The 24,981-nt window shown below is 37.5% G+C and overlaps 1 protein-coding gene across 1 annotated transcript in view; it reads right to left on the reverse strand.

Moving 5' to 3' along the window:
* The window catches only part of EPYC (epiphycan), a 32,165-nt gene extending 14,525 nt beyond the window's left edge, over window positions 1-17,640 (reverse strand). Inside the window, exons 1-2 of the mRNA XM_004583091.4 lie at window positions 17,551-17,640; window positions 15,083-15,260 (exon numbers count right to left, since the gene is read on the reverse strand). Of these exons, the coding sequence (XP_004583148.2) occupies window positions 15,083-15,247 (165 nt within the window). The 5' untranslated portion in view covers window positions 15,248-15,260; window positions 17,551-17,640. The remainder of the gene's footprint in view (window positions 1-15,082; window positions 15,261-17,550) is intronic.
* Between the last annotated feature and the right edge of the window lie 7,341 nt (window positions 17,641-24,981).

Genomic DNA, 24,981 nt, shown 5'->3' on the forward strand with positions numbered 1-24,981 from the left:
CACAGTGGAAAAGCAGAAGGCATCTCTGATGAGGCCGACGTAAGTCCAGCCAGATCTGAGCTTTCCTGGAAGCTGAATGCAGATGCATGAACCAATACAGAGCAAAGCAGCACTGCAGGACAGCAGCAGTTGGAGTATAGAATTTTGAACTGTTTTAAGTTCCCAAAATGTTTGGTGTTTTTTTATACAATGACAAAACAAATACTGTTTTATAAGATTGATTTATGTGTTTGTAAACACAGGGAGTGAGAGAGAGGTCCTGGAAGAGAGGGAGAGAGAAAGGGAGTGGAAGGGGAAGGACAGGGAGTGGGGAGGAAACGATGGAAGAGAAGAGAAGAGAAAATTAGATTGGACTTCCCAAATGACCATATCCAGGACCTTGGAGACATAAGTCTCCTACATAGGTGTCAGAGTTCCAAGCCCTGGAGCCATAATCTACTGACCAAAACAGAGACACTGGGACAGCCGCTCTAACATGAGCTGTGGACATGACAAACCAAGGCTTAACCTACTTAACTGCACCACAATATTTTCCCCACATTTTTATGTTCTATATGTGAATAACGGATTACTATTACCTTCCCTGCGAGAATAGTTTTCTTTCTTTTTTTGTCCATTGTATTTTTGGCTTCTAATCCAGTATGCCTAGTAAGTAATAGGCTTCTTGATAAATACTGTTAGTATAAGCTTACAATGTCAACTTCTCACAAACAAAATGCTTATTTTGTATATTAAAGTAAGTAAACATGGCAACATGGTTAAAGGTACTTGCAAACGCAACTGTGAAATGGAATTACTTGTAGCTCAGACACTCCACTTTCGTTGAAAATGCAAAATTTTCCAAAAAAGGAAAATAAGGAGGTATGCTTTGATGAAACTGGCTCTGAATATATGGTTAAGCCAAGAATGTTAGAGGAGTGTAATCTATACTGAAAGAATTATAATCTCAGATAACCGCCGCAGATAGCTCCTAGAGGCCCTGTTCATCTGATGTTCCAAATGAATGCTGCAGCCTGAATTTCTACAGTGCCAACTACTCTGCCTGAAGATATATTAAATGTAACAAATTAACTAGTCCTGGAAACAAACAAAAAAACAAAGTGTGCTGTATAGGTAAAATTTTGATGTGAAATGAATGGGAGTTGAGTTAAAGGTTTTATTTATTTATACCCTCTAGTATTTTGTCTCTGGGACCTCAGCCTTTTTTTTTTTTTCTTTCTTTCTTTCTTTTTTTTTTTTTTTTGTTCACATGTGTTTTTCTTATTTTCTTTTGTTTTTTTTTGTTTGTTTGTTTTCAGAAAATGGCAATATTCCAGTTTTAGTTGACAGAGGGTTTTGGACTTCAGTGTTATCACAAGACTTCACTCAGCATTATCTCCTTAGGCTACAGAAATTTATAAGGTTTCCAATATTTTCCTTATCTCAACGTGCATTATCTAGTTCTAATTGAATGTCTCCAAATAATACTGGTAGAGAACTTTGGCAAAAACTGTAGAAACACTATCTAACAGCAAACAGCTCATGTTTCCTTTCCCGTTGGTGTCCTTGTTCCCTGAGTAAGAGTGACAAAAGACAATTCAGATAACTTCATGCAGGCTGCATTCAGTAATCCTATGAAAAAGGGATTAGGGGAAGCAAGTAAGTCACAGTAGTTGAAAAAGTTGGACTAAAAAACAAAGTGTTTGGAACATTCTCAACCCTAGCATATTATTTTGAATGGGATAATTCAGATTCTTTTTTTAAGTTTCTATCTTCCTGGTCCTAACACACATGAAAAATTATTCCTTCATCTAGTCACAAAGTATAATATGCCATGCCTTTAAACTTGTGTAACTTCTTTGCATAAAATTAATATTTGCTCTTAGAGAAGAAGATAATGTCTGTGATGTAACTATTGACATTTAGAATAGGGAAAAAACTTAGAATTCCAGAGCCTGTCCCAGGGAAGACTAATTTAACAACCAATTGTCTTTGAAAGGGATTATTATTATATTTTTTCTGTAATATTTAGTATTAATGGCAAAATCTTACACACTAATATTTTCTTTTGGGGCAGAATTACTTCAAATAAATTTAAAAGACTACATTAAGGCTTAATGCCAACCTGACTCCTCATTACTACAAATACATTCTCTGCAGTTAATCCCTCTTAAAAATTTAATTGTAACCAAAGAATATTGATGATAGAATCAGAACAAGGAATTCTACATAAACCAACTCTATAATGCATGAGGCAGAAGAAAGACCATCTGAAATCAGACCAAACTCTTTACTCACTGATTATTGTTAAAGTTTGGCAGTCATTAGGGTATAGAAATCACCCTTCCAATCACAGAAGGCAGCTGCTTAAGAGTTTATTAGACATGATAACTGTAGCCACCAGGAATGTTTTTATTCCCCTCTACGACCATATGTTGTAGATTCACTATAGTTTTAGTGAAGTTTTATTTTAAGTGACTTGGATATTAGCTATTTATTTTCATTTATAATCCATATTCATATCAAGACTTCCCAAAGAACCCACTTGCCACAACATGTAATTTAATTTCAATATGTTAGAGATAAATTTTGTTTGCCCTTTTAAGTTTTCAGGGAATAGCCTTTATAGTGTACATTTGCTCATGACATTTAATCCCTCAAAGTATAAATTTAATGGTTACAGAGGCCTTGAAGAGCGCTGTGATTACCCTTCATGGACCACTTGTCTGCACCTCCTATTGGTCTCACTGACATCACTAGCCAGTGATTCTACAATCACCACCAAGCAATCGTTCTTCAGCTATTGCAGTACCTGTGCATGTGAAGCTTGACAAACATAGTGAAAATCTATTTTCATAGAAAAATCATAGAGAAGCAGAGAGAAGTGTTTACCAGAACTTTCCCTAGACATTCAAGGATACAAAAAAAAATTAAATAAATAAAAGCTGTAGATTGAAGGAAGGTTTAGTGAGTATCAGGGATAATAATGGAGGGTAAGGACAGTAACAAACTCCAACTCCAGTTTAGAAAATGGTCTGAAAAGAACACAGAAATATTCAACTCAGAAATACAGAGACTTATAGATTCTGAGCCACATTATTTTTTAGTGCATTCACTGTTTAAGGATTATGTATTTGTCATCATGGAAGATGCCGGAAGAAAAATCTGGAGGATTCTGTCAGAGAAGCAAAAATTACACACTAGACGGAAGGAAAGGAAATAACAGTAAGAAAAGTTCTATCTAGCATGCAGAATAGTGAAGCGAGAAGCACATCAAGTAAAAACAATGGCAGCTGATTAAAGCTGAAAGAATAATTGAAGGAAGTCAAGCACAGAACCTGGGTCTTACCCGCAGAGTATTTTTTTAGTGTCTAGGATGTGGCTTTGGGCACTGGAAATTATAGAAGTTCCAGAGATGCTCCAATTATGTGTCTGAAGCAAGGAAAGAAACTCAGTGATGTAGAGAATTGACTTCTTCTGAGAATTGGATGTTAAGAAACAGAACTGCTAATAGGGTCACAGTGCATTAGAATGCTGAGCAAAGTCTTAAAAATGTAGCGCAGGAATTGCTTGCGGTGAGCCTCCATGACATAGGAATCAGAAACAAGAGTATAATTTTCAGTTCTGGAATCTTCTGAGATTTGTTCTTGGCTAAAACCCATGAAGAATGGAGGAAATGCTCTGGGTGGTGGACTTCTTGAACTGCCAGCAGGCAGCATGGGCACAGCCAATCAGCACCCAAATCCAACCTGGAGGGTTCCCCTGGCTGGAAACCATAGGGGAGTCTATCACCTGATAGAACACACAGTGCAACATCTGGCTGAAAATAGGAATTCAAAGACGTGGAATATTCAAAAAGAAAGGGAATGAAACTGTGGGGCAGCCGATGGCTCAAACCCACGAAGATCCCAAGTGCTAATCTGAGAGATACACAAGGGTGATTTTTTTCTTTTTCTCTTGTTCATTGCTTCCCATGCCATGGACTTGTCTGTGTGATCTTGGCACTGCAAATCGCTGACCACTGGTCCCCTGGACCTTAGGTCTGGAGAGGGGCATGAATATATTCATTCCTGGCCAGCTCCCAGATGATGCTGATGTCACCAATTGAGGAATCAACTTTGAGGAGAGCTACTGTAATGCTGCCACAATTTAATATCACCGTTTAAATCCTGGTGGGCAATTCCTCCAAACTGTGCTTGAGTGAATAGATCTTGGGTGAAAGACAAGAGATGCAAAGTGACAAAAGTGCACAAGGCTAAATGAAGAAGTTTCACATTGTTTGACTTTCCTCAGACATCTGAAGATATCTCTTCTCGCTCATATCCCACGCGTTCGTCTCTGAGGGCATGCCTGTGCCTAGAGTGAGTATTGTGCGGATTTAGGATCAAGATTGTTCCATAAAAATAATGGGTGGTGAACCTGGATGAAGCTCCTGGTTTCAGGGTTCAACCTGGCTCAACTCTGGTCATGGTGACAATTTGGGGAGATAAATTTGCAATGGAATATCTGTCTGTCTCTGTCATCTCTGTCTCTGTCTCTCTCTGTTACTCTTTCAAGTAAATAAATCTTAAAAAATATAGAAAAAGTTGAAATAGGGCCAGAATGTGATAATATTGTGTGTGTGATTAATGATTCAAACTCTAGTGAAGTACACAGGAGGCTTGGTACTAAACTGCAAATTGTGTGCTTCTGAAGGAACTACAAATCTAAAAGCCTACTCAGACTATAGTTACTGGAAGAGGTTAGCTTGACCCAGTCACTAAGAATTCATCCAACTGAGATGAAGCAAGAGGAATCGAGGAGGGGAATGTTGTACTGTATGTACTCTTTGGGTTGTTACATCAAAAGGCAAGAATTTGTGCTTTAATCCAATTGGGTTTAAACAGATCAAGCCTTTAATTTTCTAGAAGCATGGTCTTTAATTTTTTTCTCAAAAATGTCATAACAGTGGAGAAGTTACATATGTATACAAATGTGTGCTGTCTCTACGTTCCTGGACCTGAACTGTGGGCATGTATTTGCTTGTACTTGATGTTCCTGCAGAGCCTTTTATAAAGTTGATCAGATATTGTAGCATGATATAATTTGAGGGGGAACATGGGGTGAGGAAGAAATGTTAACAGGAAGTACAGGAAGGCCTTTCAGATAACTGACTTGTGCTCTTTCATCAAGTTTAAAAACTCCAAGAGAGAAAGATCTACATAATTAGGAATGACGGTTGGCATGGCCTTCCTGAAAACTGATCGGAGGCCCACATTTCAGTTAATTTTTAAACTTAAAGAATGGCACCTTTCTTTACCCTTAAGGGAGAAGAAATAATGAATCTGAGTACTGATCCTGGTTGGTTCATTTTCCTTTTTAGTGTGATTCTGTTTGGCTCCTCCATGTACTTAGATTGAAAGGTGGGCTTTGTGCTGGGGTCTGTGGCTGAACTGCATTGCCAGTGACTAATGGGACAGAGGTTTCACACTGAAATTACTTTTTTTTAACCATAGAGTGTATTAGTATTCAAAGGACTATGGTGAGTTCCACTTTCCTCTGTCCCATTTCTATCCTACAGATGATCCCAAAATTACTGAGGACATAGAAGGAATGTATATAGGACTCTCTTAAAACCCTGACACTGGCCAGATAAATTTCAATGTTACACATTATGTGCTTAATTATTTTACACAACACAAATATATGTATTTCAGTATCGGTAACTGGAACCCAGCTTTGTTAAATGTTCTCAGCTTTTAAGTTTTATTTCCTCATGTATTTTCAAATCTTGCTGCAGTATTACATATAATAAAATGAGATTATGGGAAATATACAACACATTGTTTGAGCTAAAACTACTGAATATGTGTACACACACACACACATTTCTCTTTCTGTCCTTAAATGCAGCTTGGTTCACAAAAATGGGTAGATAAACACATCACTACAATGCTTCATAACTCGGAATAACAGAATCAGACATGTAATTTCTTGATGTTAATACTGTGTGACAGCACTCATAGAAATTAAATCCTCACAGGTAACTATAGACTTTGTATGTAACATTCCATCAATGAAGGTGCTGCAAAAAGTGCCTGGAGAAAAGAAATGAAAGATAATGTGCATTTTTCATTTTCCATGAACTTTTTGAAGACCCTTTTATGTTTTTTTTTTCATTTCCTCTGTTTCATACATTTTTTTTCCATTTAAAAGAGTATTAGATTAAGAGTGTTAAAGTACAAGGAGGGACTTTGTTTAATATACCCATTATAACACCTGATCTCCATGAAAAATTGGAAATGGGACCTAATGCCTACACTGGAACAATATGGTATAGCATCTAATATGAGTTCTTCCAGTTTATGTCTATTGTCACCAGCAAATGAGCTTAACTGGCGCTGATTGAATGAATGAATCAATGGTTAAAAAGGTACTCATATTTACTTAGTCTTACCCTCCACATTACACAGATTACAGGTTTATGTTGTTACATCTTTAAAAAGCATCTAAAAGAGGGAGCTGAAGTTTGGAGGAGCTTCTTGACTTACCAAGGTGGAATAGTTAGTGTAACAGGCCCGAGAACCTGGGTTAACTCAGCGCTGTGTTGAACTGTCCCCAAGTGCTGCTATGGGTGAATAAGTGAACACACCAAAGCCAGTGGTTTCTCCTGCCAGTCTTTGGTCTGTGCATGTTCGTGAATCACATGCCTGGGCGAAGTCAGTTGCGGAAGCAAATACCCTCACTTCGCTGTTTAGCATAAAATACCCTCTGTGTCAATCAGTTCCTCATTAGTCAAGGTACAGCTTTGGTGAACAATTTTAAAATTATAGGTCTGGTTTTTTTTAATTTTTAAAAATTGAAGTAGTTGAGATTCACAAGTTTTTGAATTCTCCTCAAGAAAAGACAAAACTGTTTTATTCAGCTAAATGGAATTCTGAATTTATCTTACTCTCAAATCATTCCACATGGTCAAATAAATAAATCTTGAAGCCATTTCTTCTTGTTACCGTGATGTCAACAACTGATTTACAAATGTGTCAGAAGGCCCTGAGCTGTTCCGACTGGGACACTGAGGATATATTCTTATGGGTTTAACACACTGGTGTGTAGATTCGCTAAGCATAATGGAATTCTGCTTGAAACCTGAGTCTGGTGCTCATATTTATTTAAGTGACCATATTAATTATCCAAAATAATGCGACTGTGGACACCTGGCAATGAAAACTGTATTTTATTTTCCATTTTATCTTGAAAATGGACGATGGAGAAGTATTTTTGGCAAGGACTGTGCAAGCCCCATATTTCTGACAACGCTGCCCTCAGTTCAGAGGATCACCTTTCCTCTTGCTCCCTTAAATACTTCGACAGCTAAAGGAGATGTCTGGATAATGCATTAAATGAAATCCCTTGAAAATTGTTGTTTGGCAGATTCCTAATAATCAAATTACTTAATTTCAGAGAGAAGAAATCTCATGATTGGAGAGAGCTAAAAGAATTAAAGATGAAAGAGAAGCAGCAGAGAAATAATGGAGTCTTTGAATGCTGAACTCTGTTTGCTTTGGCATTAAAACTACTGCTTTGGATTTTACTCTGACACTTACCAGCTGAGTAACCTTGGGCAAAATTCTGATGCTCAGTAGCTCTTTATGAAATGGGAATGAGGACGGCTTCCTTCCAGGGTTGTTGTCTGGGTTGCCCGGTTTGTCTAGTTTGTTGTCTGCTCGTGTATGTGGTGTGTAAGTAATGCATGATGCAAAGAAATGGAATGCACTAGTGAAGGTTATCAGTGAGCCTTCAAGAGGATATATTTTTTGCCTCCTCATTTTGTGAGGTTTTAAAATATTTCAAATGAAATTCAAACGGGTTCACACTATTAAAATAATCATGTAGAAAATGAACGGATGACCTCCTGGGAAGCTGATTAGCAAAATCCTTCTCTAAATCTGCCCAGCACATCTTCAGTGAAGGGGAAGGTTAGCCTTTGATTTTGCCAATATCTAGAAATGAGTGTTTAATTCAGGTTCACAGAGGTAAAGGCTCTTCTTCCAGGATAAGTATTTAATATGCAAACCGTATGTTTTAAGCCTCAACACAGTCTGTATATTTTATATTTTAGCCAAAGTAATATATAATTCCAAATATAAAAGACAAAATGTTGTTTACCTTTTGTCACCAGAGTAAATATACAGTAGAAATACTAGTACTTTAAATACTCTGGGTTCAGAAAAGAAGTAGTTTTTAAGCCAAATGGTCCTTTAGCATAAACAATGTTTTATATAATTTTGTTATAGTTAAAAAACTTGGAAAAGATTTTTTTATATCATTTTCAAAGGTGAACTTAAGTTTCTCCAAATTGTGCAGGATTGGTTTAATTCTTCTGAAGAAATTTCTGATATTGTGGGACACCCATATATACTCTGAAATTAGTTTCCAAGGGGCCATTTTATAATGATGACAGCTTAAGTGAAGGCATTCCTCATCTGTCAATTCATACAACTACCTTCACTGGAAATTTATAGCTTCTTCACTTCCAAAAGCATTTCTTCCAATTTGAATTAATTCATTTCAATGGGCAGTTTTTTTCTTAAGCATTATTTAAACAATCTAGCAACATGTTCTCTTCATGGAAGAGGAAAAAAGTATGAATAATGGACATTCACAAGGAAAAACATTCTTCAAGAAATTTCATAGAGCAAATATTTACTGATACTCTTACTGTTTTGTTATTTGCATGTATTTTGCCAGAACGGATATGATACACTTTGAATATTTCACCAAAGTCGATGTGAGAAATCAGAGTGACATGAAAACTAAGGTAGCAGATCTATGCTCTATACAACCCAGAAAAGTTTAACAAAGTTAGGCTCCAGGGTCCAGCACGGTAGCCTAGTGGCTAAAATCCTTGCCTTGCCTGTCTCGGGATCCCATATGGGTGCAAGTTTGTGTCTTGGCAGCTTTGCCTCCCATCCAGCTCCCTGCTTATGGCCTGGGAAAAGCAGTCAAGGACGACCCAAAGCCTTGGGTCTTTATGCCCACATGGGAGACTTAAAAGAAGCTGCTGTCTCCTGGCTTCAGATTGGCTCAGCACCAGCTGTTGTGGCCACTTGGGGAGAGAATCATCGGGCCGTCCTAGACTGCTTTCCCAGGCCACAAGCAGGGAGTTGGATGGGAAGTGGAGCTGCCGGGATTAGAACCGGCGCCCATATGGGATCCCGGCACATTCAAGGCAAGGACTTTAGCCACTAGGCCACGCCTGCGGGCCTAAAATTATTTTCTGAGAAGAAAAGTTAGCATCACTATCACTACATATCGCACTGCTTAATCCTAGTAGAGTTCTTCAACTCTGCCTCAACATTTTCATCCTTTCGATGGGAATATTTGGTTGTAAGAAATAAATGAAGTATACTATTTACACTTTTTAATGAGAGTTAACTACTGTTTATCAGAGTTCAAAAAGTCTGTAGGTTGATTATATGTGCTATAGCCAATTCTTAGTAACATGATTGATGTGAAGTGAAATCCTTAAATGTATGACCATTGGGCCTGGTGTGGTAACCCGGTGGCTAAAGACTTCACTTTGCTTGCAGTAGGATCTCATATGGTCACTAGTTCACATCCCAGTGGCCCCGCTTCCCAACCAGCTCCCTGTTTGTGACCTGGGAAGGCAGTAGAGGATGGCCCAAAGCTTTGGGATCCTGCACCCATCTGGGAGACCTGGAGGAAGTTCCTGACTCCTGGCTTCGGGTCAGCTCACCTCCAGCCATTGCAGCCACCTGGGGAGTAAACCAACAGATGGAAGATCTTTCTCTGTCTCTTCTTCTCTCTGTAAATCTGCCTTTCCAATAAAAAAATGTAAAACAAACAAACAAACAAAACCAACTATGACCATTGACCATTTTACATCATACCAGCAAATATATGCAGTGGGTAACATCTGTAACAATAGAACTGTTGGTTCTAAAATGCATTCCTAACAAAGAATCCTGTGACTTGTGGATGTTCAATATCATCAAAAATATAAATCATTGGTTACTATTACTATTGCATGTTATTTTTCAAACAGAGAAAAGCTTTAATGACTATTTTCAACCACAAAAGAAGATATTAATATGTCACCACCACTACAAATCAAAACAACCGAATTGAGATTTTTCCCAGTGGACTTTGGGGGTGGTTTATTTCATTGGCTCTGCAAATGATTGGATTTAACAATTCAAGAATTGGATCATTATGATTCAAATTTGATTCAGAAAAAAATGTATTACATGTTTGATTAGCTTTCTATTGCTGCACAACAAATTGTCATCAATTTAGAAGCTTAAAACTAGAGCCTCTTTCAGTTCACAGTTTCTGAGTTAGTTCAGCGCTTGCCTACCTGATTTCTCCACCCAGAGTCTGTGGTTTGGGTGTGCTTTGTCTCCAAACACTCATGTGTTAGAAGCTCGATTCCCAGGCTAACAGGGTTGGGAGATGACAGAGAACTTTTCAGAGGTGCGACTTAGTGGGGGATCTAGAGTTCTTTGGGGGAAGCTGCAGTTATAATGGATTAAAGTAGCACTCATGAAACCCCTGATTTCTCAAGAAAGAAAGTTGTATATTAAGCCCAATCTCTGAATAATTTCCCTTTCTTTCTGTCTACATGTGATTTGTTCTTCTCACCTGTGCTCTCAAGTTGTGATGCCACCCACCACGCTATCCACATCAGAACAAAGGGGAGCACTGGCCCTACATTCTTCAATCTCCAGAACTGTTAATGAGACTTCTCTCTGTAAAGTTAGTCGGCCTCAGGTATTTTGTTGTAGATAAATAAAAAACTCTGCATGAATTTCAAACTTCCTTGCAAAATAAGCTTCCTCTTTAGTCCCATTTTTCATGACGTTTTAGGAACACTCTTGTGTAGTTTCACATAGCCAAAATTAAGGTGATCATCAGACTTGTATCCTAATGTGAAATTCATGAATCTTTGGGCCCGGCGCGGTGGCGTGGCAGCTAAAGTCCTCGCCTTGAACACACCAGCATTCCATATGGGCGCCAGTTCTAATTCCAGCAGCCCTGCTTCCCATCCAGCTCCATGCTTGTGACCTGAGAGAGCAGTCAAAGATGGCCCAAAGCCTTGGGACTCTGTACCTGCATGGGAGACCCAGAGAAGGCTTCGGGCTCCTGACTCCGGATCAGCACAGCTCCGGCTATTGTGCTCACTTTGGGAGTGAATCATTGGACAAAGATTTTCCTCTCTGTCTCTCCTCCTCTCTGTATAACTAACTTTGTAAGAAAAATAAATAAATCTTTAGAAAAAAAAAGAAATTCATGGGTCCTGTGTCTACAGGCCTGAGGTATGCATTGTTGTTGATGGTTGCAGGTTTTTCTGTTTCCAAACACCTTTGCATTCCTTGTCTCATGGGCCTGTGTTCCTTGTTCAGCATGAGAATTGATACTAATTGGGCTGTAGTGTTTTTTTCTGTGACCCTAATACATTAGTAAATTTCTTTAAAATAATGAGTAAATGAAATGTTGTATTTTTAGAACATTACCTGCAATACCAATATCCCATAATGAAGCATCAGTTTGAGGCCTTGCTGCTCCACTTTTAATCCAGATCCCTGTTAATACACCTGGAAAGCAGCAAGAAAGGGCTCAGATGCATGGGTCCTTGACACCTACATGGGAGGCCCAGATAGGGATTTCCTGGCTCCTGGTTTTGGCTTGTCTCTCACACACACACTCTTTCTCCATCATTGCCTTTAATGTAAAGAGTATGTTTTAAAAAGTAAAAAATATATTGGGCCCGGCGGTGTGGCCTAGCGGCTAAAGTCCTCGCCTTGAAAGCCCCGGGGATCCCATATGGGCACCGGTTCTAATCCCGGCAGCTCCACTTCCCATCCAGCTCCCTGCTTGTGGCCTGGGAAAGCAGTTGAGGACGGCCCAATGCATTGGGACCCTGCACCCGCGTGGGAGACCTGGAAGAGGTTCCAGGTTCCCGGCTTCGGATCGGCGCGCATCTGCCCGTTGCGGCTCACTTGGGGAGTGAATCATCGAACGGAAGATCTTCCTCTCTGTCTCTCCTCCTCTGTGTATATCTGGCTGTAATAAAATGAATAAATCTTTTAAAAAAAAAGTAAAAAATATAGAAATTGTGGAACATTTATTCTATGGAATGCTACTCAGCCATTCAAAAGAAATGAAATCTTACCATTTGCAATAAATGGTTCCAACTAGAACTTTTATGCTCAGTGAAATAAGCCAGTCCCCAAAGGACAAATATCATATGTTCTCTCTGATACAAAGCAACCTTTTATGTAAAATACAACATCAGCAGATACTCAGATATTTATGCATGTACATATATTCATCTAGAGGAACTGTAAAATAGAGGCTATCATATCGAGAAGTGAAGATATACAGCATTATGCATCTCTACTTCTGAATCAAAGATGGACTCCCAATGAAACTGTTGCATGTATCTTGATAATAGGATGCTGGGCTTTTTAGCATTGTCTATGCCTACAATATCAGGATGCACTTAAATAGCAGGATGATGACTTGTGACTGTTTTTTAAGGATTATAGTATTATAATATTGAGGAGAGGGAGGAGAAATCTCTGAGCTTATTTATTCATTCATAAATAAATAAATTATGTAAAGACATAAAACATTTTTCCTTTACTGTGCATGTCTTTGGAAAGCCACACTTACGTCTATCTGCCTATCTGTAGAGTGGTTTTCTGATGTGGTTCATCACAAATGATTGTTGAATCATGACACAGGGATTGCTAGTGTATCTCTAGGGCAATTCAGGATTCTGAGCATGGCTGGAACTGCAATTGTTTAGAAAAACTGTACTTAAAACTAAGAATGCATGGGGAAAGGAATAGACCATAAAAGGATATAATGACCTATTTATACGTGCATATAAAACCTTGCAGGAAAGATGCTATTGCTGAACATGTAAATATCAGGGAAAATTTGTGTATTAAACCATGTTTTTAGGGAAATGGTTATTAACTTCATCTTCCTGATGCTCTGAAAGCCTTCAGAATATGGAGAATGCCAAGAGATTTCTGGACCGAAGAATGGGTTCAATGAGATCTGTGAACAAGTACTGTGATGAATGGGAGTGAGTGAATGCTGGTGGCTCTGTTTTCTCATATGGGAATGCTAGATTGAGAACTGGTTGCTCCTGATCCAGCTGCTCTCGAAACACCTGGGAAAGCAGCAAAAGATGCCTTCAATGTTGGGCCCCTGGATGAGTTTCCTAGAAGAGCTCCTTACTCTCTCTGTCTGTCTCGTTTTGTCACACTGCTTTTAACAAATAAACAATTATTTTTTAAAATTAAAGGTAAATATTTACTCTAAAATTTTGTCTGGGGAGCCGTAGCCCTTCTATTGTGCTTGGGTCTTCTGAAGGAAATAGAACTTTTGAACCCAATCTCAAACTCTACCAAAAATGGAAGACTTACAATAGTCATCAGGGTTCTTGGATCCCATGGAACACTTTTTTGAGAAATGAGGTTTGAACAAAAATATTTAATTTAATTTGATATTTAACTGCACATGCCCTTAGAGTACATATGCAAGGCAGAAGAGTTAACCATTGACTTTCTTATTACGATCTTTTTTGATACACTAGTACTTTAACAGAAGTGATACTGTCAATGAATAAAACAGTGACTATTAAGAAAATGTAGAAAATAAAAGCACAACTAAAATAAAGAAAGCAAGTGATCTGCTGTTGAGCCTGAAACTTCAAAGAGGGAGAGAGAGAGAGAGAGAGATGAGTAGCAGCAGAGAGAAGGTAGGGTGATTAAAAGAGAGAGAGGAAGAAAGGTAGAGGAGAGAAAAGGAAGGGACAAGAGTTAAGTAAACTGTTGTTTTATGAAAATCTACCTCTTGAATTTTTAACATAATATTTATTTATTTTTATGGGAAAGTCAGATATACAGAGAGGAGGAGAGACAGAGAGGAAGAATTTCCATCTGATGATTCACTCCCAATGAGGCTGCAACCACCGGAACTGTGCCACTCTGAAACCAGGAGCCCGAAGCCTCCTCTGGGTCTCCCATGCGGGGCTTTGGGCCATCTTTGACTGCTCTCCCAGGCCACAAGCAGGGAGCTGGATGGGAAGCGGGGCTGCTGGGATTAGAACTGGCAGGCATATGGGATGCTGGCATGTTCAAGGCGAGGACTTTAACTGCTAGGTTACCACGCTAGGTCCTAACTCTTGTATTTTATAAGACAACAGGCAATGCTGCTTATTGAAATGAATAAAATTTCAGCAAATGGTACTGAAAATTGGTATCTTCTTAATTATGATATACTTAATTTCCATACAAGTTAAATTTACTGTTTTTTTCTAAATATTTTCTACCCCTGAGTTTCTTAAATAGTTATCTGAAGAATATTTATGCTTAAAAGATTTCCCAGAATATTTTATAATCCATTAAAGGTGATAAAATATACTTTGCTGTTTATTTATAGTTAATTGGATTTTCTCAATGTTGTACATTAACTATACTCTAGCATTTCAAGGTCTGGTTGTTTTCTGACTCATAAAAATTACCCTGTATCCTTTAGTTATGTAAAAGGTCTAGCATTTAATTAGGAACATGTCATATCAGATTTATGTAATGTGCTGCAACCTTGCCAATGCCCACATTAGTGCCAGAAAAACAATCAATCATTTAGAGAAGCACATTCCCTCTTGATGTTCAGTGAAGTTCCAAACCGTTGTAATTTCTCTGTCCTCTTTTTACTTCCTCACAATTTATTTTAATGTCACAGGTTTTTCTTTTGCCCAAACTGTCCTCATCCTCTCACATTATTAAAAAATATATACACACACAAAGAAAAAACTTATTCCTCATGGATTATCTGTCCAAATTTTCTCTATTCTAACTTGACAGAAACTCTTTCATAAAATTTTTTTGATTAGATTTGGAATAAATAGAGTGATCTGCAAGAAAGCAAAAACACTTCCAATATTAAGCTTCAAAAGATTGGCCATCTTCTAGAGAATTTACTATGACATTTTTAGGGTAAAACACTGTTTTGAAGAGAATCTCAAATGTCAATGATCCCTTACCCAAAGTGCTCAGTATCCCCAACAGGAGGTGGAATAATTTACCTCGGCTTGATCAATGGGTATGTTTTCATAGTTGTATACTTTGTCCAGGTCTTCCAAGGTAGCATCGTAAGTTTCTGAGTCATAATTGATGGACTCTGGAGTTGGGGCCGTTGCTGCCACACGCAGGATGACAAATCCCGCAATAAGGCTTCCCAAAAGGTTCATTTTTCAAACTTTCCTAATCACAAAATATTAAACTATGTAAATATTTTATTGGTATAAGTTCATGAATAGCTTTTATTAAATAGGAATAATAAATCAGTATCAATATCAAGAAATTTAATCAGGTAGGTTTATTTACGTAGATAATTTGTATGCATAACAAATGGGTTATATGATTTTTGAGGGCTGTTGCTACCAGATGATGAAATTAACTCACAATTCTCTCCACATTTTTAAAGGGAATAGTTTATTGACAATAAAACTGATTCTATGTCATAGAGGAAAAATAGAAAAACTGGGTGCAGAAAGAATTTGTGGTACCCTTATTCACAAATCTTTTCACTGTAAGACTTTTATCATCTAAATGAATATAAATATTTTTGTATCAGCTGTGGTTTGCAGGCCTGATGATGAAGATGATGATGACTTCAACTGTCACACCACTTTCAGGTAAGGAAATTGAGACATAATTGACTTATGCTGTAGCTATATAAATATTTATGACTCTTTCATACATATTCAAAACTAAGGCTTTTTTCTAAGAACCAAATAATGAAGATTTTCCCATTGTTGCTTCTTTCTTTCATCTAAGTATCTAAATAAAAATATAATCTAATATTTATATACATATTAGCATTTCATGGAATATTTTTCAAAATCCTCATAATAAAATGGAGCAGAAAGATAATTTCCCATAATTCTTACCATTTTATTTAACTGTGGTAGCTATGCATGGTTTAATTTTATAATTAACACAAATGAAATTTCAAAGGGACAACTAGCAAATTTTCTTGAATAGAGGACCAGAACACATGTAGGATTTGGACACTTGCTTGTTTTAAATAATCAATAAGCTCAATTTTCCATGAAAAAACATCATGTTTTTCAAAGATTTCATCAAAATTTGATCATCTGAATTATTTTAGGTTTTATGTACTCCTTTGAACATACATACATTGATTGAGGGGAAAGTAGTTTTTTTTTTTAACATTCAAGTTGGCCTATCAAAATTATATAGTGATCATAAGTATTGCACACGAGTGAGGCCGGAGAGAGACATTTCAAAAAAAAAAAAGTATTGCACAACTTTTTGTCAAACACGTTTTAAAATTATAGCCTTTTGTATTCTGGATTCACTGCTGGTGTTCACTTCAAGAACAGTTGACACGCTGTTTGTACCTCTGCACCCGTATAAAAGGGGATTCATGATAAACAGTACTTTTAAACTTGAGTTAACTGGAAGATCAACTGACCTCCAGTTACTTGAAAGAAAGTCTTTATGAGGCAGGTTTAGGCAGAAGGATATGAAATTCCTCTGAGAATAAGAAGCAGTACAAGGAACTTGTTTTCATCCTTTCTGCTTTTCATAAATAATTTTTAAAATTCACACTGGAATAACTAAGCCTGTATTTCACTTGCTTTTGCAGAAGTCTTTGCAGGATTGCACATTTGAGCTGTTCTGAGAAATAAGCAATAAACCTTGTTTCATAAAACACTGATTTACAAACCTTCCAAGAATCATTTTCCTATATTCAAGTGTGAAGCATTAACTGTGATCACCAGTCACCTAGCAAAATATTTTCTTTGTTAATCCTTGACAGCTTCAATTGTTCAAGGAAATTATTCACTTGCTTTTTTTCACTTTTTCTTACTCCATACTCTATATTTAATAGCTTACTTATTTGACCTATGTCTTAAGAAAAGCTGTTAGCAATAAGACATTGTTCATATGCCTTAAAATATTAGGAAATCTGTATTTAGTTTCAAAAAACACGTTTCTCTCCTCAACATATTTTGTTAGCCTTAATGTAGTTTCTTAGATAAAGCTTTGAACCAATTTTACATCAATTCCATATTTTGAAAATATTATTTGACTTTAATATATTTAGCTAAAGATACCTTATAAATGTCTAGTCCCATATGATCATTAGAATATTTTTAAAAGCATGAAATATCACTATGTTTTCATTTGTCACAAAATTGATTTATTGATTAATTAGTATTAATCAATAGTGCCTGTGTGTACTGGCAAAAAGTATAGTGCTTTTGATTTAGAGCATTTATTGGAAGCTTTCATAATTTTCTTTTATTGGAAGCTATCATCATTTTATTGATATCAATTCCTAAACTAAGTTTTTTTTTTGATTTTGTTTTCAAAGAATTGTATAAAGCTGGTCGTAAAATTAAACCAAATACATTAGATCAAAGTTCACCAGGAGATATTAAAGTAAGTCAAATAATTTTTAAAGGTTGTTACAGTAAGGGAAGAATTCCCAGCCAAGAAGAAAGCAAGTGTAAAATCTTACCTTTGGCTCCAACCTGGTAAAATGGCACAAAGTGACTGAGGACGCACAGCCAGTGGTATTTGCCCCTGACCAATAGTAGTGAATTCTGGTCTGTGGGAGGTGGAATTTATAACAGTCAACTTTTTGTTTGGAAAAAATAAACTTGAGCAATATTTCTCAGTCTTTAAAAACCCCAAATTATTTTATAGTCACCAAAAGTAAATAACATAATCCCAAAATACATAGTATATAAAGCTATTGATATTATGTGAATGGAATTATAATGCCAATGTGTCACCTTAAATTTTTTCAGTGAATATAGTCGATTTTAACATATCTGTAACATATTCACTGGTTAACAAAATACATTAATAGATGCAGTCTTACTAAATATGGCTCTTTTATAATATTCTAATAAGTAATAATCTCATCAAATCATGTGTGTTTTAAATTAGTCTTTTCAGTTTGTATTAATGTTCGCCAAAATCTAAGTAAAGTTGCCAAAGACTTACCTGTTTAATGCTGGGTAAAATAAATGAATAAATACATAAATAAGGGTATCCAAGTTCTTCTGGTTTTTTTTTTTTTTGAATGCTTTGACAACACTGAACAATGAACCTTTTGCATGAAAATATTCTCAAAAACCTATTTCTTGAAGTAATGCATAAATACAGTCTGAGAATTATGGGAGGGAAAGCAGGCCCCTTTTCATTCTTTTATCTATCAGATCCAGACAAATCAAATTACAGTACAAAATTATCCCACAGAATGGATGATTTGTTTTAGTCTGTAAGTATTGAGCTGGTTTGTAAACCTGAGTTTTATTGCTAGAATGTAGAAAAATATGTATTACATTTCTATTGCTCAGTTTGCATTGAACATTTTGGAGGAAGACAAAACTTGCATTTCGCATTCCTGTAGATTTTACAGATAGCAGGGCATGTGATTTTTATTTCTGTAGCTAGAATTTTTCTTATATTATAAAAAATGAATAGTTGTGATAAATGCAAACTACATTTGGGTTTTGGCACAGAGATGGGGGGCAGAAGTTTGGTCTCCAGTACTTTCTCATCCCCTGTCTGTCTTTATCTGCAACCTTTCCTTTCACAAAAAGTTCTCTGTAATTAATTTACTCAGGCCATTCTCATTCATCATTCCTATGGGCCAACCCTGCTTCCAAATGAGTTGCTCCTAATGTACATTGTTTTTCACAGAACCAATCAGATCTAGAACAAACACAAAGTAGGTAAGTTATGAAGACTGTTGAGCCTCTCAAAGCAGAGGAAGGATGTCTTGCAACTAGCATTCTTGAAGTCCCACCTCATCATACTTTTTCTCTGAGATGCATACGAAATCCAGGCTATTTGCAGACTTGTTAATGGAAGGGTGCCTGAAGCTGAGTATCCATGCTGGCTCTATTTAGCAGCGAAGTCCCACAGGTGGCTTCATACACTATTAAGTCTCTCAATATCTTTTAACCATAGTGGTTGTCATTATTTACAGATGAGAAAACAGACACAGACATTAGATCATCCACCATCACACCTGATACAAAGAAGAAGGAAGCCAAACTGTCATGGAATCCATTTCTGTGTACACATAGTCAGGAGACCCATTGTCCAGTAGAATCCGCACAGTTCTCTCCACTCCCTTCCTTCCAGAGGGCTTCCAAAAGATCTCTAACACAACCAGTAGTACTATTTTCAGGAAGGATACTTTAGTACTTCCCTTTGTTATCCTATTAGTGTTTAAATGAATCTTCCCTAGGTTTTTGAACATCATCTACTAACACAGCTGAAATCCAAATTTCATAACAACTTAAAAACCAACTACTTATCCTAGAATGAATTCAAACCCAAAATGATCATTCCAGAACACTTTCTTGTTCCAAGGTCATAGACATTTCCTTTTCCTTATAAAAGTTGACAGTTTCTTAAATGATTTCCTCTAGTCTTCTCTGGTCTCTTTTCAACATTTCAAAATCTATTTTCAACTTTCAGAGCTCAAGTTTGTAGCAATCACAGGAGGACCTAATCACCACTGAACAGTGAGGGAGGATAAATTACCAGTTCCAGCCTCTCTTATTACTGGCAAATATCTCCAGCGCTCATGATAATTTTCTTAATAGAATCCAACCTGGGTTATCAGAGAGTCTCAGAGGATCAGATGTTTTGACCAATTGCACTATCTAATTACTGAGTCTTCATAGATTTATACCCCTAAACTCCAAAACATTTTACAAAACCCTTTTTGCTGCAGCTCTTTGCAAAACTGACTGAACACCATTCTGTTTAATTTATGATAATATAACGAACCACAGTCTTCTAGTGGTTAGTTACTCTTTGTTCTGCATCAGTGACGAACAGAGAGCGGCAGTCATTCTAACAGCAGCCTACTGTAGCCTGCTCTTGCCTCTAGACCCAAAAGGCCACATCATCAGGAAGTATAGGAAGATTTATATATCCTAATCCCCCAGTTTCAAATAATAAAACTATTACCTGTAGTGTTTATCGGTCTTGCTATTAAGAACTAGCAGATGAAGCCCATTTTGCATCATGGGCAACCAGTCCAAACTTAAGTCAACGTTTGCCATTCTTATCATTAAGCCACATGCATTCTGATACCTGCATTCCCTAATTGTATCTATTCCCTCCACCCCCTCTCAATCTTTCATGTCTGATATCCATCTTACAAACCTACATCAGATCTCTTTATTTTGGAAGATTTTCCTTTATTTTATTTAAATTAATTTCTGATGCGTATTATCAAGTATGGTCCCTTTGCCAGTCTTCCTTAGTAGTATAAACCAAAGATGTTCTCTCAAATGATTTCTTCTGGGTAGCTTTCTAATAGAGTATCCATTCTGAAATTCACGACATTTAAGTCAATTCCCATTATCCTTTCCCTATTGTTAATAGATTGATCTCCTTGGCAATCCTCTTAGGGTTGACAGCTCTGTTCCTGGATCCATCACGCCGTCCACATATATCCCTGCCATGTGATCATGTGAATCATCTATCAGTGTGGTTTAGTAATGTTGCATCTTCTCGTACGTAATGAAATTGCCACATTCCTACAAACCTATTCACCAGCACACTCATTTCTGTTAGTTAAACAATGTATACCACTAATTAATGGTACTGCCTCATAGAATCTTCATTTCGCGGACTATCACTTTTTCACTATCTATAAAACTCTTGCCTTCACCTCCTCATCACCCTTAGATTTAATAGGACATTACCATAGTTATTCCCTTTGAAGCAACTTATGCTCCCTTTCTTTTCTATCACATTTATCCTCTATCACATTTTAGAAAGACCTGAACTTTGGTTGAGTATAACTCTTAATTATCTCTCTTTCTGCATTCTAATAGCCTGTGTATTATTGGTAAAAATCAGATGAAATTCTTGAAGATAAGATTTCTCCTCGATTGCAAAATCCATCATGTTCCTGATGTTGATTTACTTTCTAACACCAAGGTGCTTATTTTTTTTTAATATTTATTTATTACAAAGTTAGATATACAGATAGGAGGAGAGACAGAGAGGAAGATCTTCCGTCTCATGATTCACTCCCCAAGTGAGCCGCAATGGCCGGTGCGCGCAGATCCGAAGCCGGGAACCATGAACCTCCTCCAGGTTTCCCACGCAGGTGCAGGGTCCCAAAGCTTTGGGCCGTCCTCGACTGCTTTCCCAGGCCACAAGCAGGGAGCTGGATGGGAAGTGGACCTGCCGGGATTAGAACCGGCACTCGTATGGGATCCATGGGTGCTCAAGGGGAGGACTTTAGCCACTAGACCATGCCGCCGGTCCCCAAGGTGCTTATTTTATAACATGCCCTCTGCCCACAAACACTTTACATTCATTTTCACTGAAGCTATAGGAGTCAACTGAAAAACAGACCATTTGCCACCATCAAATCCTCCTACATTTACATGAATCTTCTGTTTGCCTTCTCTGTGCAGCAAGTTAAAAGTTTATTCCCCAAATAAGGTCTGAAATGTTATTCCGTCCGTCTATTCAACTTCTGGGTTTATTCAGTTATCTCTTGTTCAGTTTCTCACTAAATGAATTCTCTACTAAATCTGAAGATAAATACATACTATGAATAGAAGGAAGGGCAGTTATCCTGAATGAAATAAAATGAAAACCTATAGGAAATGAGAAAGAGAAGCAACTTAAAGAATGTATGCTGTATCTAAAGAAATCAAGTAAAATCAAAATCAAATTATTTTTAAAATAACTGGAATAAAAAACTATCTAGGACCTTGGTGTGGTAGCCTAGAGGCTGAAGTCCTCGCCTTGAACATGCAGGGATCCCATATGGGTGCCGGTTCTAATTCTGGCAGCTTTAATTCCCATCCAGCTCCCTGCTTGTGGCCTGGAAAAGCAGTCAGGGGCAGCCCAAAGCCTTGGGATCCAGTACCCACATGGACTGGGAAGAGGCTCCTGGCTTCAGATTGGCACAGTTTTGGCCATTGTGGCCACTTAGGGAGTGAATCATCAGATGGAAGATCTTCCTCTCTGTCTCTCCTCATCTCTGTATATCTAACTTTCCAATGTAACTACAGATTTAAAATAGTCACAAATCCATCATTTTGGCTGCTTTAATTATCTTGATCAAAAGATAGCGTTTCATAGTCGTTTTTTCCTTCTGCTGTTCCAGATAATAATGTGCTTTAAAAGTTTTTGTTCTCTCTGTTACCATTCACTCTTCATCCCATAGCAGTTTGAGCTCTGCATGCTTGGTGTTCTAATTTTGTTTTAATATATTGCAGAACTACAGCTTGGATTTGAGTTGGTTTTTCTTATTACTCATTGTCTATGCTTTATTGGTTTCTTTGTCAAGGATCTAAATTTTGGAATGGTTTAAGTGTCAGTTGAAAATTAATTTTTTGTGACATTTCCCTTGTGTGACATCATTTGCTTCTAAACTATAATTACAGCAAAAAATGCTAAATCACCCAACTTTTTTATTATTTACCGTAAGCCTGGCACTTTGTTATCTGCTTCGCTAGAAAAAAAAATATTTAAGGTCCAGGGAGAGTGACTACAAAGATGAAGCAGCCCCTCACACCAGCCCATGATCTTAATGACAACACTGTGGCACCATCATCCATTTTGGTTAGAATAGTTCAGATTTGCATTCTCTCACCCCCTATTTCATTCTGACCTACAGACTCCTGTATGTTACAGACTGCTTAAAACTTTATACTTTTGGGTTCGGCGCAGTTGCCTAACTTTTAAAGTTCTTACCTTGCATGCACTGGGATCCCATGTGGGTGCCGGTTCTAATCCTGGCAGCCCTGCTTCCCATCCAGCTCCCTGCTTGTGACCTGGGAAGGCAGTTGAGGATGGCCCAAAGCCTTGGGACCCTGCACCCACATGGGAGACCCAGAACAGACTTCAGGCTCCTGGCTTCAGGTCAGCTTAGCTCTGGCCATTACAGTCACTTGGAGATTGAATCAATGGATGGAAGATTTTCCTTTCTGTCTCTCCTCTTTTTACATCTGACTTTACAAAAAAAGCAGATAAATCTTTAAAAAGAAACTTTACACTTTTGCCCATAAGTCCCATTGGAAAGTAACACTGTCTGAAATGACAGCTGTGGATTCTACTTTAAGTGTTGTTCTCCTGCTGATCATTGCAGCATTGAAATAGTATCAGATCTCCAGTTGGCATAAGATCAGAACTTACAGGTAGCATTGCTTGCTTCTCTTTCCCTAATGTTTCTCCTCTAGTGTAATTAGAACATGTTCAGTAAAATCTTATGTGCTGACAACTTCACATCCATTGCAATGGTATTAAGAAAGTGTAGGAACTCTAAGAGATGATCCAGATTTTCAGGAGGCTTAACACAGTTTTCAGGGGGCAAGATTCGTTAGTACAAGAACAGGTTATATAGCAAGGCTGCCTCTTGTGTTATGTAGCAAAGTCTATGAATTTTGCATTCATCTGTTGGCCTTTCTACTTTTATACTAAGTTATATTGTAGCACAAGACCCTCACTGGTGCAAACACCTGATCTTGGGCTTGGGCTTCTAGCCTCCAAAAAGAGAATTAAATAAATCTTTTCATATAGCTCCTCCAATATCAAGGGTTCTGCTAGAACAAAGGAAAGTGTTTTAATTTATGGTTCATCTAATCTGACCAAAGAGGCCCATTCTATCCTAAATGCAGTTCATTTCACCATGATCTCTCACCTGAAGTCTCCTGTTGGCTTCATCTTTTTGTGCTTTTACCATCCATTCTGCAAATAACAGAAGGAATAAAAATACAAGTACATAAAGTGGCACAGTTTTGCTATAAAATGTCAGAGATTTCATATTTCTCTTTGAGTAAAATTAAAACCTCACAACTATGCCCAGAAGAGCTCTCTTTGAGCTTAGCCCTTGCCTGCCTCTCCACAATGAATTCACCACTACTGCCTCAATCACTCTGCTTAGGGATATGCCCAACCCTTCTATCATGGACTTTGAGCAAATCATTTTCACCTCAGAGTACCATACTTAGTCATTACTTCCTGTGTTTTAGAATGTCTACCTCTCTTTTAAAAGTTTCAGCATGTAAATGCCATCTTAAAAAATGTTTTCCCTGAATTCTTTCACATTAAGAGACCTCCTTCCTTCTCGAAACACTGTACTAACTCAGCCCTTTTGCTTTTCCTTAGTATTTGCACAATCTTATATTTTTTCTGTTCTTATATAGAATCCCTCTGATCCTATGTCAATGTAAATTCCACATTGTATAGTCTTCACTGGTAAGAATAAGTGCCAAAAAGTGTCAAAAAGTAAAATTCCGGGGGTTTGTATGGGGTGCACTTTAATCCTCCACCTGCAATTCCAGCATCCAATATGGATGACAGTTCGAATCTCAGATGCTCCGCTTCTGATCCAGCTTCCTGTCAATGACCTTGGAGAATAATTCCAATCCTTGGGCCCCTGCACCCATGTGCAAGACCTGAAAGAAGCTTGTGATTCCTGGCTTCAGATCAACTCATTTCTTGTCATTGTGACCATTTGAGGAGTGAACCAGCAGATGGGAAGATCTATGTCTCTTCTCTCTCACTGTAATTCCACCTCTCAGATAAAAATACATGTTTATTTTTTAAGTGCTTGGCCCATAATTCAAGCTCATTGTTTTTTTGAATCTATCAATCATTCAGTCAGTTAATTGGCACTACTTTCTGTCCTGACTGACCACTAGATAACTATCCAGTGACACTTTTCAAACTGCTTTCCAGAACTAAAACTCATGGATCATATACATGATCCATGGCAAGGACTTTTGCTGAGAATCTGAGGCTGCTTTGATTCCCTGTAGGATGCCTTGTCTTCACAAACACAGTCCCCCAAATCAAACTATGTTAAGCAAATATCAGACCATGTAACTGACAAGAGAAGTGTGACAATTTCTCTTTTCCCACAGTTTGTTTGTTTTCAGGTGGACCTGAA

Source organism: Ochotona princeps, chromosome 15 (genome assembly GCF_030435755.1).
Source record: "Ochotona princeps isolate mOchPri1 chromosome 15, mOchPri1.hap1, whole genome shotgun sequence".
NCBI classification, from domain to species: domain Eukaryota; kingdom Metazoa; phylum Chordata; class Mammalia; order Lagomorpha; family Ochotonidae; genus Ochotona; species Ochotona princeps.